The following is a 12,397-nucleotide window of genomic DNA, read 5'->3' as shown; positions in this document are numbered from 1 at the left end:
CCGCGAATGGGTCGGCAGCGGTGACGACGACGTCATCATCACGAGCGAGGCCAAAGTCGCTTGGAGGAAACCTACATCGCATCAGACATCACTCGTGCGGTTTCACGACTTCTACCTACATGGGTGGCGGAGCTCGATTGGCCGGACCTCGCTGGACTCCCTCGACGAGCTTCCATTGCTATCAAGCATCAGCGAGATCATTAGGTCAACGATGGCACTCACATTCAGACCCATTACTCAGGCACACCCAAACCGCCTCAATCACAGCCCTCCGTCTTCGCCAACAACGCCAACGCCACAGACCGTCACTTCTCTATCAGGGTTCTGTGAATTCAGTCCCAGGTCATGTGGCATCAACATCATCGGCTCCGACTTCAGGTCGCGGAGAGGGGCCTCGGGCAGGCGTAATTCGAGATATCGGAGGACCAGCGGGTGGCGACGACAGGTAAATGAAAGCTTCGCAGACAATTCAATAAGGATGTTCCACGATGGACAGTGATGTCTGCACAAGTCAGCTGTGGATCAGACGGCAGGTCGAGGAGATTTACCTGTCGAGCTGTTCAGCCGGCGTTAGGATGCTGACTGATGTCGAGGCCGGAGCCTGCTGCAGCGGCTATAGCGGAAGGATGGAGCCAAGAATGGAACCGCTGCGTGGTTCTGGCAGACTCGATGAGAGATAGGTGATCCTCACCTCTAGCAAGGCTTGGCGACTTCGGAACTTCTCGAAGGAATATTCGGCTGCGCAGCGGGCTGCATCGCCCAAGCTCGGAGAGAAGAGACCTGAGAGGCTAGTTAGTCCACTGCCGATGCCTCAAAGCTACTGGAGATGTACGCATGGTGTTCTTCTTTCTCGAAAGTTGTTGTGCCTTGAATTTCGAGTGACTTGGAGATCACTCGAAGATCACTCAAAAAGTTCTGTAGAGAACGCGAGTGGTTGCCGTGTGACAAGACATTGCATTGGTTCCAGCCTCTATCTCGTTGCCAGGTGAGCTGTACCTTTATATATTTTTGAGCCAAAATTTGCCCCAACAACCGCACGGAATCGGGTTAATCAACAGCCCGATTTCCCAAGGGATCGAGTGGTGCTGTGCGGTCACCACACCCCGGAAAAACTGGTCTCATCCAGACTGTTAATCCAAGCTTGCCCCTACACTTGGGGTGTGCCATTCTCGACTTGGTACACCGTAGCAAGCTTGGGTTAGGAACGGACCAGTTTCACGCCCAATCACCCACATATTCCGAGATATGTGGTTGATTGGAAACGTTTTTGCTTTTTCGAAAAGCCCCGACAAGTGCGAGGTTCTAACCCGCAGACTGTTTGAGGGTCTTGGCAATTGGGCGTTGCCGGGTTGTTCTTGATTGTCGTGTCTATCGTGTGATCGCGACCAGCATCTTGGCAAGCGAGATGGACGATCAGACTTGCTTGCTTCGAGCACCGTGTACCTCTCCATTTGCCTGTGTCTCCGCACACATGCCTCTCTGGCTCGTCATGGTTTAGGAAGTCCGCTGTAGTGTTTCGGCGCTGTGTACTCGAGCAGTAAATCTCGCAGCTTTCTCCCCAGTATGAGGCGTCTTTCTCCTGACCCACTACGACTGACCTGTACCGCTGCCGTGGCATAGTTTGCCTATTCAGCGCGTGCGCAACAGACAGGACACCCGTCCTTGATGCAACAACGAGGTTGCGAGAAGTAAGTCCAGACACTTCAAGCTGCACGTTCCGATCAATCCGCAACCTCCGTCATCGCCCAAATCATGATATCGTCCCACTCCGGACCCAGCACCTTCCCCACCGACTCAACAATGCCCTTGCCCCAACCCTTCGTGAACGCGTTATCATTACACGACCAATGCAGCGCCACTCCAAAGCCCGCCATGATTGCCAACGCCAGCGGCTCACCTAGCCAGACGAGATTCAAGAACTCATTCGGAAGCTCAAACCAGACATTATTGGCGATGATCTGACGGTACTGCGGGTCCTTCGCAACGCCGAGGCTGTACTCGAGCCTCTTAATTGCATCGACATAGAGATCATGATAGACCATGGCAGATATGCTCCCAAGTAGTTTGTCGGTCAGGATCTGCATACCAACGGACGTAGCTTCGGGATTGTCCTTCATAAGCGCACTGAGCTTGCCCTTCGGCTCACCTTTCTCCTGGATGACAACAGAAGTTCCCCGTATGATGATGACGACATCCCGAAAGCCCGAGAGGTTCTTCTCAAGATAGCCATAGCTGAATACCAGCATCATACACTGATGCGCGAACAACGCGTCCACATTGTTGGAGGAATTGAGGGCTTCTATAAACATCGACAGCCCGATGTTGTGGTGCTCCAGTGCCAGAGTCCGGTCCGGAAGAGATGCAGCGGCTAGAATGCCGTGTCGTACGAAGCGATGATCTGACGCGAGCTCTGGCACGGTGGTCTTCCAGACGTCGGTATTCAGATCCCGGGTCAGCTCGCCCAGAGACGAGCAGGTTGATTCCATGTACTTCATCATCAAAGGGCTGAACATTGCTTCCATTCGAATCAGTCTGCCGTCAGTGGGCGTTATGAGGGACACGGGACTTTCGGTGGAAGGCGGACTCGGCGGTGCGAGCGAGCACGGAATGTGTAGGCGCGCGCAACGCGTGCATGGCGTCCCCTCATCGCACTGGACACGGTCAGCCAGCGTCCAAAGTCTCTGGGGCCGCGGACCTTCTTCCTAGCCTGCTTGCACGATATGCAGCCATTGCGCGAGTTGTTGTGGCGCCTCCGCCGTCGTGGTTGTTCCATGAAGGATGACAAGACATGAAATCATGACGTTGAAATACGAAAAGCTATACGAGGGCAAAAACTCTCCGAAGCAGACTTTCACGACGTCCACGTGGATGAACAGAGCTTCACACCACGAGCTGCCGGCAGTAGAGTCAAGACATGCAAGTCCTCGAGGTCTCACGGCGTGAAAGGCAAGATACCCGCGGCCTGATGATGAGGTCAAGACTCGCTTATCGAAATTGATGGAGGCTGTGTGCCTCGTGGGGTCCAAGAAGCCGGCGCCTACGCATCGAGGGCGGGCACAGACGCTGTAATGCCGACAAGTCCGGCCATCTTTCGGGCATATACGAGTCTGGAAGCGCCCCGGCAAGGAAAGGATGGTCGTCGTACACTGTAAGACTGGTACGGCACGCCCCGCCGTCTGCCAACGCTCGGCGGAACAGGAACAGAAATAGGCCCCATCCGACGATCATGCTTGGCTATCCAAATTGGCATAATTCGCGAGGGCATTATAAGGTCAAGTAGAAAGTCCTCTTTGTCGGGACGACGTACGTCTCCGGCCATTTAACAAATTTCGCACACCCAATACTTGGACAACATGGCCACAGAAACAGCAAAAAGGTCCCGCCGGGCTTGCAGTGATCCCGTCGGTAACGGCGTGAGCCAAGGAGACGCGCGAGATGGTAATGGCTGCACTGTATGCAACAACGGCAACAACTATGGCTTTGGGAAGAGTACCTGTGGACGATGTGGGCGTTGTCATGGCTGTGGAAGCACCAATACTGGGATCGGACCAGTCCAAGCCGTCTACTTCGGCGGGAAGAAAGCTGTGCGGAAGATTGGCCAGGTCTTTGGCGGCGGAAAGGATGGAGCGGAAGCCGAAAAGACTGCCGCTCTGCCAACTACCGCACAAAGCGATGAACAAGGCTCCGGCCAGGCTTAAGAAGGGTCTCTCCTGTTTGCAGGTCACGCTTCCTGTGTCCAGAGGCTAAGCCGAGGTCAGCAAGAAGGCAGGGGAAGGCATATGGTGCCGGAGTAGCAGCAGAGAGAAGTCGCCACGACGAGAGGTCGGAACGGAAATCGCGCTGGCGAAGATTCGCCGAGGCTTAATGGCACAATCCCTAGATGAAGTGAAGAACAGCTCGTGGCTAGTCTTTTAACGACGCAGCGAGAATGGGACGACGGAGGGTCCTCGTGAACCCAGAACACTCGACGACCACCGGAGCTCTAGACGGTTGAGAACGCAGCAAGTCAAGCAGAAACTCTTACAGAGTCCACCATCCAGCATAGAAGCACGGGGGAGCCGATCAGCAATGCTGCATCTGTGAAAGTAGGAGCCCCTCGTCCGGGAAGACGAGAGATCCGCCATGAGGAGTTGAACGGCGATACCAGAGACAATAGGATCGACTTCGATCGCTGTCGGAGGCAGGCCCAGATGTAGCTCGCGCACCGCCGCCATAGTTCCCACCCGTATAGAGCAGGGCTCCAAGACGACCGTACTCGATTTGCGTTGTTTCTGACGCCCAGCGCTGCAGTATTGACGTCGATGTTGACTGCGTGAAAGACCTTGGCATAGTCAAAGAACCTCGCAATATAGCTCTCCGTGAACGATGATGGATCATGCAGCAGAAATAGCGAGGCTTAGCGAAGTGGCGAGATTATCTAATCCGAAGCCTCGGGACGATTGGCTGGAGTGACGTGATCGATCTGTTCCTGACGACTGCGGACGAGGTAGAAAGCTGCAACATTTGGAATGGCTGCCATTCTACAACATTCATCGCCACAAACATTTCTCTGATAAATACAACACAGCACTGTCAAAGCTGGAGCCTCGCAACTATATATCCATCGCAATCCTACTGATTCTCGTCATGGCCTTCCAAATGCCGGGCTTCCTCAACAGACTCATACGCCCATTCACAACATCAATGTCACGTCCTCTACAGCCAGACGCCATGGCTGGAATGCAATGGCCTCCCAACTCACAAAGAGCAATATTCGCTGGAGGGTGTTTCTGGGGTCTTGAAGAACTATATCGCAAGGACTGGGGCAACGGAAAGGGCCTCCTCGACTGTCGAGTCGGCTATACAGGTGGCAAATCAGAGGCGCCCTCATATCGAGAAGTCTGCTCAGGCTCGAGCGGACACGCAGAGTCACTTCTACTCATCTTCGATCCCGAGAAGGTCAAATACAGCCAGCTTGTGGAATACTTCTTCAAGATGCACGACCCAACGACCTTGAACAGACAAGGCGCGGACACTGGCACCCAATATCGGTCAGCCATTTTCACCGAGAATGAAGAACAGGCCAAGATTTCCCATGAAATTGCAGAGAAGGCATCGAAGGAATGGTACAAGGGCAAGAAGATCACAACACAGATCGCTCCTGCCACACAGTGGTGGGATGCGGAGGACTACCACCAGCAGTACCTGGAGAAGGAGCCCTTCGGTTACCATTGCCCGGCACATTTTGTGCGACCATTCCCAGCTCTGAGCTCGTAGAAGACGAGATGTTGCTTGCATAGGTAGCAAAATGAACTGTTTCTGAGCTGTCTCCCCATTCCACTTAGCATGCGGGGCTTCGAGAGTGAGTTCGGCAATCAAGGTGGGTCAGCAAGACTGGGCTGCCTCTAGTTTCACAGCGACTGCAGGAAAGAGCCCCATGAACACTGTCATCGAAGAATCTCGTAGAGAAACTCCGCTGTGCAGAAGTTACATGAGATCCCGAGGTTGGTCACCAGTGGGAGGGACCTGAATCGTGCGACGTAGGGTGAAATCGGTAATGCCTACGGGCCACCTAATCCGACCACTTAGCTTGGCACGAATGGGCATCGCAGACATGAAGCGACCGCGAGTGTTGATCATCCTTGGAAAAGACTCCGAGCTACGGATATACGGTCATCGCCTTCGGCCCATACGAAGCCCGGCGGAGCCTGAAAGTTCTGCGGAAGTACGGAGGGCCAAACCTGATCGTCATTTGTACCTGATTTTTCATGCAGCCACTGCAAGCGGCGACACCAGATGTTCAAACAACCAATTACTTCCTTAAAGCAGTCAAGCAAACTTCTCGTGCGTGACGAATTGCCCCGACCTCGCTCTGATACGGTGACAGCATCGCTCAGCATCTTAATTATTGACGTAGAGCAATCGCCATGCAGTTCCAGCACTTCCACTGTCATGACATAAGAACGTCCCATCGCGCAAGCGCAATCAGGTCTCACCTTCCACACCCACAAGCCGTGAAAGACATAATCCTATGCCTCCCCGGATCACCGCCATAACCGCCGCGCAGCGGCTCGACTCCCGCGGAAAGCCCACTGCCCAAGTTGTCCTGACAACCCAGGATGGGCGATTCACCGCCATAGTGCCCTCCGGTGCCTCCAAAGGCGATTACGAGGCGATTGAACTGCGCGACGGCGATGAAACCATGTACGATGGCAACAGCGTCCATCGCGCGGTAGACAATGTTCGGAACGTCCTTGGGCCAGAGCTCGTTGCCAAGGGATTCGACGTGGCAACACAGCAGGCTGAGATCGATAGTCTAATGCGCGAGCTAGATGGCACAGAAGATAAAGGGCGCCTAGGTGCCAACGCGATTCTCGGTGTTAGCATGGCGGTTGCAAGGGCGGGCGCGGCGGCAAAGGTATGTTCACCCCATACCCCTCACAGAGGGACATAGGAGGGAAAGTTGGGCTGATCCTCCAACAGGGACTGCCACTGTACCGACACATTGCAATCATAGCGGGCCGAGACACTGAAGAATTCGTGATGCCAGTTCCGTTCTTCAACGTCTTGAACGGCGGTGTTCATTCGGGCAACCCTATGGCATTCCAAGAAATGATGATTGCGCCAGTAGCTGCCCAATCCTTTAGTCATGCCGTACAGATTGGTGCTGAAGTGTACGCACACCTGAAGGCCATCCTGATCAAACGTTTCGGGCGCTCAGCAGCAGGTATCGGCGATGAGGGTGGCTTTGCACCACCAATCTCTCTACCACACGAAGCCCTAGATCTTCTGAGCGACGCCATCGAAGCTGCTGGCCACAAGGGCCGGGTCAAGATCGGGATCGATCCAGCGAGCACCGAGTTCTTTGACGCGGAATCTATGACCTACAACCTGGGTATGAAATGGGCCAAACCTCACAATTTGTCTCGACAAGATATGATGGAGCTGTACCACAAGCTTCTGGACAAATATCCAATTGTGCTCCTGGAGGATCCCTTCGCTCAGGACGACTGGGCTGCTTGGACAGAGTTCAACAAGAACTGTCCGGTTGAGTTGGTTGGAGATGATTTGCTAGCAACCAATATCGGACGTGTCAACGAGGCAGACCAGAAGAAGGCATGCAACAGTCTCCTTTTGAAAATCAACCAGATTGGGACCATCTCAGAAGCCATCGAAGCGGCCAAGCGAGCATATGCCCTCGGCTGGGCTGTCTTCGTTAGTCATCGCAGTGGTGAAACGACGGATGATTTCATTGCCGATCTCTGCGTCGGTCTAGGGACCGGCCATCTCAAGAGCGGAAGCCCTTGCAGGGGTGAGCGTGTGGCTAAGTACAACCGGCTGATGGACATTGAGGACGACTTGAGAGCTGAAGATAGCCGGGTTAGATATGCTGGAGATGCGTTTCGGCTCGCGTGGCAGAGTCTCTAGAAGGTGGCTAGGCCCTCAAATACTGGATTGCTTGCTTCTGAACGGCGGCTTTGGAGGTTGTGCTGCTGAATAGCATTTGTGATGATCTCGGCGAGTTTTAGGCACTTCTCCTCTTCGAGTCGACGGCACATGACCTGGAGGCCTACAGGATGACCATGGAATGCGCGAGGATCATCTGGAAGAACGTCAGTAATTACGTACAAACATGTGAATGTGTCAATTCTCACAATCTGCAAGCACTTTGGCGTCGTCGGCATTTTTTGGGTTCCGGTCAAATTGTTTGGCATCGAGTGACTCATTGACTGGTCACGGGAAAGGAAATGGCGGTGAAGTCGAGGTAGTTGACAATCGCGCTATAGCCTGTTACTGTTAGGCAATTCGATTGCTGACATGGGGAGCATACCAAAGTAAGAGAGATCGTGCTCATAGGCGGCGGCATTCGCCAAAACTGGCATGATAACTCCTTCAACTCTGGCTAGCGTTGCATCCGTTGCATTGCATTGATTCCAGTATGTGGCGTATGACTTTCGGTACTCAGCTCTCTCTCTAGACCACGACCATAGTTGCTCCGCCAAGAGTTTACCACTTGAGGTGGACTCCTGGTACCATGGCTGCAGACCCCGGACGGGAGGTTCGCCCGTCTTATTCATAAGACTACGGATAGTCGAACCGCCATCAGCTCCCAGTAGCCGAAAGTGTGTCTGGACGGCTGCCGCGTGTTGTGGGGGCGACCAAGTGACAACATCGAATTGCTGTGCCTGCAATGCCGCATGCACGAGATTTAGGGCTCTCTGAACAGGAGGCTGAGGACGGACGCGATGGTCGTGATGCAGAATGGCGAACCGTGGTCGGGCACGCTGGAGTCGCATCCACTTGGGTTCTCGCCATGGGAGATCTAGACAGTATGGATCTCCTTGGTAGATTTGTGCGCCTAGGGTCAAGCGCGACATATGCTGAAGCATGGGAAGATCCCAGGACATGAGTGCAGGCGTAAAGGCATGCTCGGGAAATCCTTCGCTAGCCGAGGCAATGCCAGCATTTGAGAGGCGGCCCTGGCAAACGCGAAGCGCAAAGACATGGCCAAAGGCTCCGGGGATTCGTGCTGAGCCTGCAATTTCTGTCACCCATCCAACGGGAGAGCCACGCATTGCCTGCAGGGCGCCTTCACCTCCAGCAGCACCTCCAGCAGAGAGTGCGCGACAGAATGGATTCAGAGTGGGGCCTGTTACATTGTTGTCGGTGGCGGCGATGAGCATGCTTTGTGGACAATTAGTCTTGCAGAAGGGCACAGCTCCAAGTTGGCGCATATGGCGGACGATCAGAGCCTCAGATTGCAGCGTTTCTTTGAGCCCGAGCCAGGCAACGAACCCGGCCGACGTTTCATACCCAGCGACGCGATAACGGTCCATGAAGCTTATCGGTAACCCGTGAAGCGGACCGCGTAGTGTCCCATGCAGTTGGTAGTGTTGATCGAGAGACCGAGCGGCCGCGATGGCCTCGTCGAACATTATCTCGGCGAGGCAGTTTGTGAGCTGATGCACAATCGCCGCGCGATGACAGAATGCGCGGACGACATCTTCTGCAGACCAGGCTTGAGCATGGATGTTGGCAAGCAGGCTTGTGGGGGCAAGCTCGGTGATTTCGATCTCTTCCGCCGTCAATGTAGCACGAACCCAGTCCCATGCATTAGGACACTCGACGGTCGATGGCAGCGAATGAAGTCGCCACTCACTAGGTATCAGTGAGCTCAATGACTCACGTTTGTTCTGGACCAGTGTCGTCCAAGTAGTCTCAGGCATTGCTAGATATAGGAGGGTTCACATGACAGAAAGCAAATGGGGGGACTGATAGGGGTAGGGCTTCCCCAAACCTCCTTGTGTACTAGTCTGAGAGACCTCAAAGGCTGGCTAAGGTAGGATCGTCAGGCCTAGAATGTTCCCCTCTTGGCATCTCATGACCTGTCGTGCCTCACGCGGTACGTCATACGAGTCCTTTCTGCGTGATTTCCGCATTCCGTCACTCTTGGCGCAAGTTTGGGCAGTTTACGATAAGAATCCAGTGTATCAAAGCTATGAGCTAACTACCACCGATCTTGAAAGCAATAATGTTCTTCATTACGCCTCAAAAAGAACACCTTGTCTACGCGAGCGAGACCGGGCACGAGCACGGCCCATCGAAGAAGCGAAGGCACCAACACTATCAGCCGGAGCCGCCATCAACCCAAGATGTGGCCAGCGGATACTATCCACGACGTATTCCGAAGGCTTGTGATCGATGTCGACTGAAAAAGGTGAAATGCAGTGGGGGCAAATTGTGCAAACGATGCGAGTTAGATGGCGTGGTCTGCATCACGACCTTGAACTCGGAGGTAGAGCAAGGTCCGGTAGAAGCGCGACAGTACCATCTCGTCGAGTCTCAGCGTGACCGCCTCCTGCAGATCATCTCGGAAATTCTTCACGGCAAGGATGAAATTGAGGTCGCGAGATTGCGTGAATTGCTTAGCAACATGGGTTTGTCACTGAAGAATCTCCCACTCAGCTCGACGACGACCAATGCCACCACTCAACCCGTTGTCTTGGCCCCGGCGGCGCTCGACCAGATTTCCGGCCCTGCGTGGCTCGGACTCTGGGACCAGCTTCAAGACAACGAGCCACTCGGCCAGTGCTCCGATTTTAGCAACTCGTATCCCGCAACGCAGCCAGGGCGCTCAGCGGTCGCAGATGTACCATTTGACTCGGAAGCACTGCCGGAGACAAACACATTCAATTTCGATGAACTCGTTGAGTGGGATTCGGTCCTTCTCCTGGACTCCGCAGCAAATCAACCATGATCCGAACCAGCACTCAATACGGGCAATCCCCATCAGTTCATTCCGACAAAGTTGCATCCGTCATTATGATGTTCATACACAATGACATACTAGGTACTCAGTACCAGGAACGGATTTGTTATCAACGGCGCCCTCTCTTTGAGAAGTACTTTTGCTTTTGCACACCGACGTCATGTCTGGGTCTCAAACCCTGGGCTATTCTGTAGGAAGCCTCTGTGTTACGAACATGTTACAGACCGCACGAGAGCATTTTTATAGCTAAAGTCTTCATGCAAATGCTTCACAGCTGTCAACAAATCCTCGGGTCCAGAGCACACTGCCCATGATGGCGACCTGGAACCCCAACGCCACTGCCACACTCATGAGCCCGTATAGCCACGCATGCCTCCTTCTGAGCCCATTTAATTCCGCCACCCAGGTACTCACCGTTGTGAGACAGCCACAAAACCCCTGCATCAACCCCTGAAGCACTGTACAAGTGCTCGCTTCGACCAGGTCGTTCTTGACAACAAACCTATCTGTGTGCTGAAGGACATAGCACACGGCTTCAACCACAGTCCCAATGATGTTGGCCGCGAAGGTCCCCAACGGAAAAGAAGGCACACGCGAGTTCAAGTGCATGGACAGGTAGAAGCGCAGCAGTGCGCCCGGAGGCGAGAAGACGAGCGGCAGCGTGGCCCGCGACCGCCAGGCCGAAGCAGGGCCGGGCGGGAAGATTGACAAGAGGACAGCGCCGATCCAGCACCCGAGGCCCAGAGCTAGCACCATGCAGTCAAGCCAGCGGGAGAACAACCTTTGGGAGATGCCGGGCATCACCCGCTCTGTGGCCAAGGCGAGATGCGCACCCGTCTTGAGGGCGCTGATGGAGACAGCGGGGTGAACGATGAAGACGCCAACGACGGCCAGGAAACTATAGCCTCCGTTGCGCGCAGAGATCGATGTCGCAGGAATGGTGTGGTAGGGAGATGTTGGGGATGCGGAAGCCAAGCGGTTGGCGAGGGCGAGGAAGGCGTCGGTGATGAAGGTGGAGAAACTGGTGAAGCTGCCGCAGAACCCAGTTGCGAGACCAATATAGAGAGGCAGTGTCTTCTGATGACGCGCAATGTGTCCGTGCATCGCTTCCTTGTTGTCGGTGATCAGATGTGCCGGGACTGTCTTGCGAAAGAGCCGGCGATCCTCGAGGAGGAAGCCAGGCAGAGCGAACCTCCCAAGTTCGCCCAAAGGACGGTCGACGCGAAAGGGGTGGATGGGTATGTTGTCAGCGCCTCCACACCCAGCCTAGCGAGCGTGCCCAAGAGCGAGAAGAAGATAAGCATGATACGATGACGGCCTCGTTCCAAGCTGTCGCTGCTTTACTCGCTTGTGCCGAGCCGGTGACCTTCTCTTCCTCGCCCGATCCTTCGGCGGGCGCAGACTCTTGACTGCCACGTGCCTTTTCAGGAGCGGCACCAGAAGCTGTTCCAGCATCCACGTAATCGTATGTGCTGCCGCCGTCAGACACTGCCTTTGCTACTGTCTCTTCTTCGTCTTCTAGCGCGTCTCCGCTCTCCCGTTCAGCAACTGGAACTGGGGCAGCGACCTCTGTAAGCCCGGCCTCATCGCCTTCGGACACGGAGCGCTGTTCCTCTGCTGCTCTTGACTGTTCCCGGCTCAAATCGTCCACATGCTGCTCTGGCGAGGCTGGGGCAGGCGCTGCCAGTTCAGTGAGCCCATTCTCCTCGTCCTCTTCCTCCTCCTGCTGCTGCGACCATCCACGGCTGGGCCGCCTGTTGTTTCTTCCTTCTTGTTGTCTGGCCCGACGCTGCTCATCGTCTGGGGCAGTCATGCTTTGCTGCTGAAACTCGTGAAGTTTGGTACATCTCACGGATGAAAGAGTGATCGTTGCATTAGAGCTGGTTGCTGTCACTCGCCAGCTGGGCAGCCAATCACTCGCCGTCTTGTCTCGTACTCCTGCTCCACCCGCTTACGCCGTACAAGCATGCCTCCGTCGTCAGTCCCGTGCTTCCGTGCGGTGGAGCCCAGGGGATCGCCGGACTTTGCGGGGATCCCGAGACAGCGTCCGTGCGCAAGTCGGTCCGTTTCGCGGTTTCAGCAGGTGATGTAATGGTGCCTCATTCCAAGCGAGGATCCGTACGCTTCGTCACGTCCGCGGTGTCTTCT

The 12,397-nt window shown here is 54.8% G+C and overlaps 7 protein-coding genes across 7 annotated transcripts; 4 read left to right on the top strand and 3 right to left on the bottom strand.

Moving 5' to 3' along the window:
* Nucleotides 1-1,721: 1,721 nt before the first annotated feature.
* Nucleotides 1,722-2,513, bottom strand: AB675_4016 (uncharacterized protein; the record flags this gene model as incomplete). Its single annotated transcript, XM_018144122.1, has 1 exon — nt 1,722-2,513. One exon carries the CDS (start codon nt 2,511-2,513, stop codon nt 1,722-1,724), a length of 792 nt encoding a protein of 263 aa, XP_017997509.1.
* An 840-nt stretch (nt 2,514-3,353) lies between these two features.
* AB675_4015 (uncharacterized protein) lies at nt 3,354-3,698 on the top strand (the record flags this gene model as incomplete). The annotated part of the gene is made up of 1 exon (XM_018144121.1): nt 3,354-3,698. The coding sequence occupies one exon, from the start codon at nt 3,354-3,356 to the stop codon at nt 3,696-3,698; it is 345 nt and encodes a 114-aa protein (XP_017997568.1).
* A 928-nt stretch (nt 3,699-4,626) lies between these two features.
* Nucleotides 4,627-5,256, top strand: AB675_4014 (putative peptide methionine sulfoxide; the record flags this gene model as incomplete). Its single annotated transcript, XM_018144120.1, has 1 exon — nt 4,627-5,256. The coding sequence occupies one exon, from the start codon at nt 4,627-4,629 to the stop codon at nt 5,254-5,256; it is 630 nt and encodes a 209-aa protein (XP_017997608.1).
* A 754-nt stretch (nt 5,257-6,010) lies between these two features.
* AB675_4013 (Enolase 1, chloroplastic) lies at nt 6,011-7,407 on the top strand (the record flags this gene model as incomplete). The annotated part of the gene is made up of 2 exons (XM_018144119.1): nt 6,011-6,397; nt 6,463-7,407. The coding sequence occupies 2 exons, from the start codon at nt 6,011-6,013 to the stop codon at nt 7,405-7,407; spliced, it is 1,332 nt and encodes a 443-aa protein (XP_017997588.1).
* A 295-nt stretch (nt 7,408-7,702) lies between these two features.
* Nucleotides 7,703-9,206, bottom strand: AB675_4012 (Acetamidase; the record flags this gene model as incomplete). Its single annotated transcript, XM_018144118.1, has 2 exons — nt 7,703-7,767; nt 7,811-9,206. 2 exons carry the CDS (start codon nt 9,204-9,206, stop codon nt 7,703-7,705), a joined length of 1,461 nt encoding a protein of 486 aa, XP_017997492.1.
* Nucleotides 9,207-9,511: 305 nt separating this feature from the next.
* AB675_4011 (uncharacterized protein) lies at nt 9,512-10,237 on the top strand (the record flags this gene model as incomplete). Its single annotated transcript, XM_018144117.1, has 1 exon — nt 9,512-10,237. One exon carries the CDS (start codon nt 9,512-9,514, stop codon nt 10,235-10,237), a length of 726 nt encoding a protein of 241 aa, XP_017997471.1.
* Nucleotides 10,238-10,504: 267 nt separating this feature from the next.
* Nucleotides 10,505-12,062, bottom strand: AB675_4010 (uncharacterized protein; the record flags this gene model as incomplete). The annotated part of the gene is made up of 2 exons (XM_018144116.1): nt 10,505-11,515; nt 11,559-12,062. 2 exons carry the CDS (start codon nt 12,060-12,062, stop codon nt 10,505-10,507), a joined length of 1,515 nt encoding a protein of 504 aa, XP_017997529.1.
* Between the last annotated feature and the right edge of the window lie 335 nt (nt 12,063-12,397).

Source organism: Cyphellophora attinorum (genome assembly GCF_001299255.1).
Source record: "Cyphellophora attinorum strain CBS 131958 chromosome Unknown Contig23, whole genome shotgun sequence".
In the NCBI taxonomy this organism is placed as follows: Eukaryota; Fungi; Ascomycota; class Eurotiomycetes; order Chaetothyriales; family Cyphellophoraceae; genus Cyphellophora; species Cyphellophora attinorum.
Note: the sequence above shows the minus strand (reverse complement) of the source record. Positions and strands in the feature narration are given on the sequence as shown.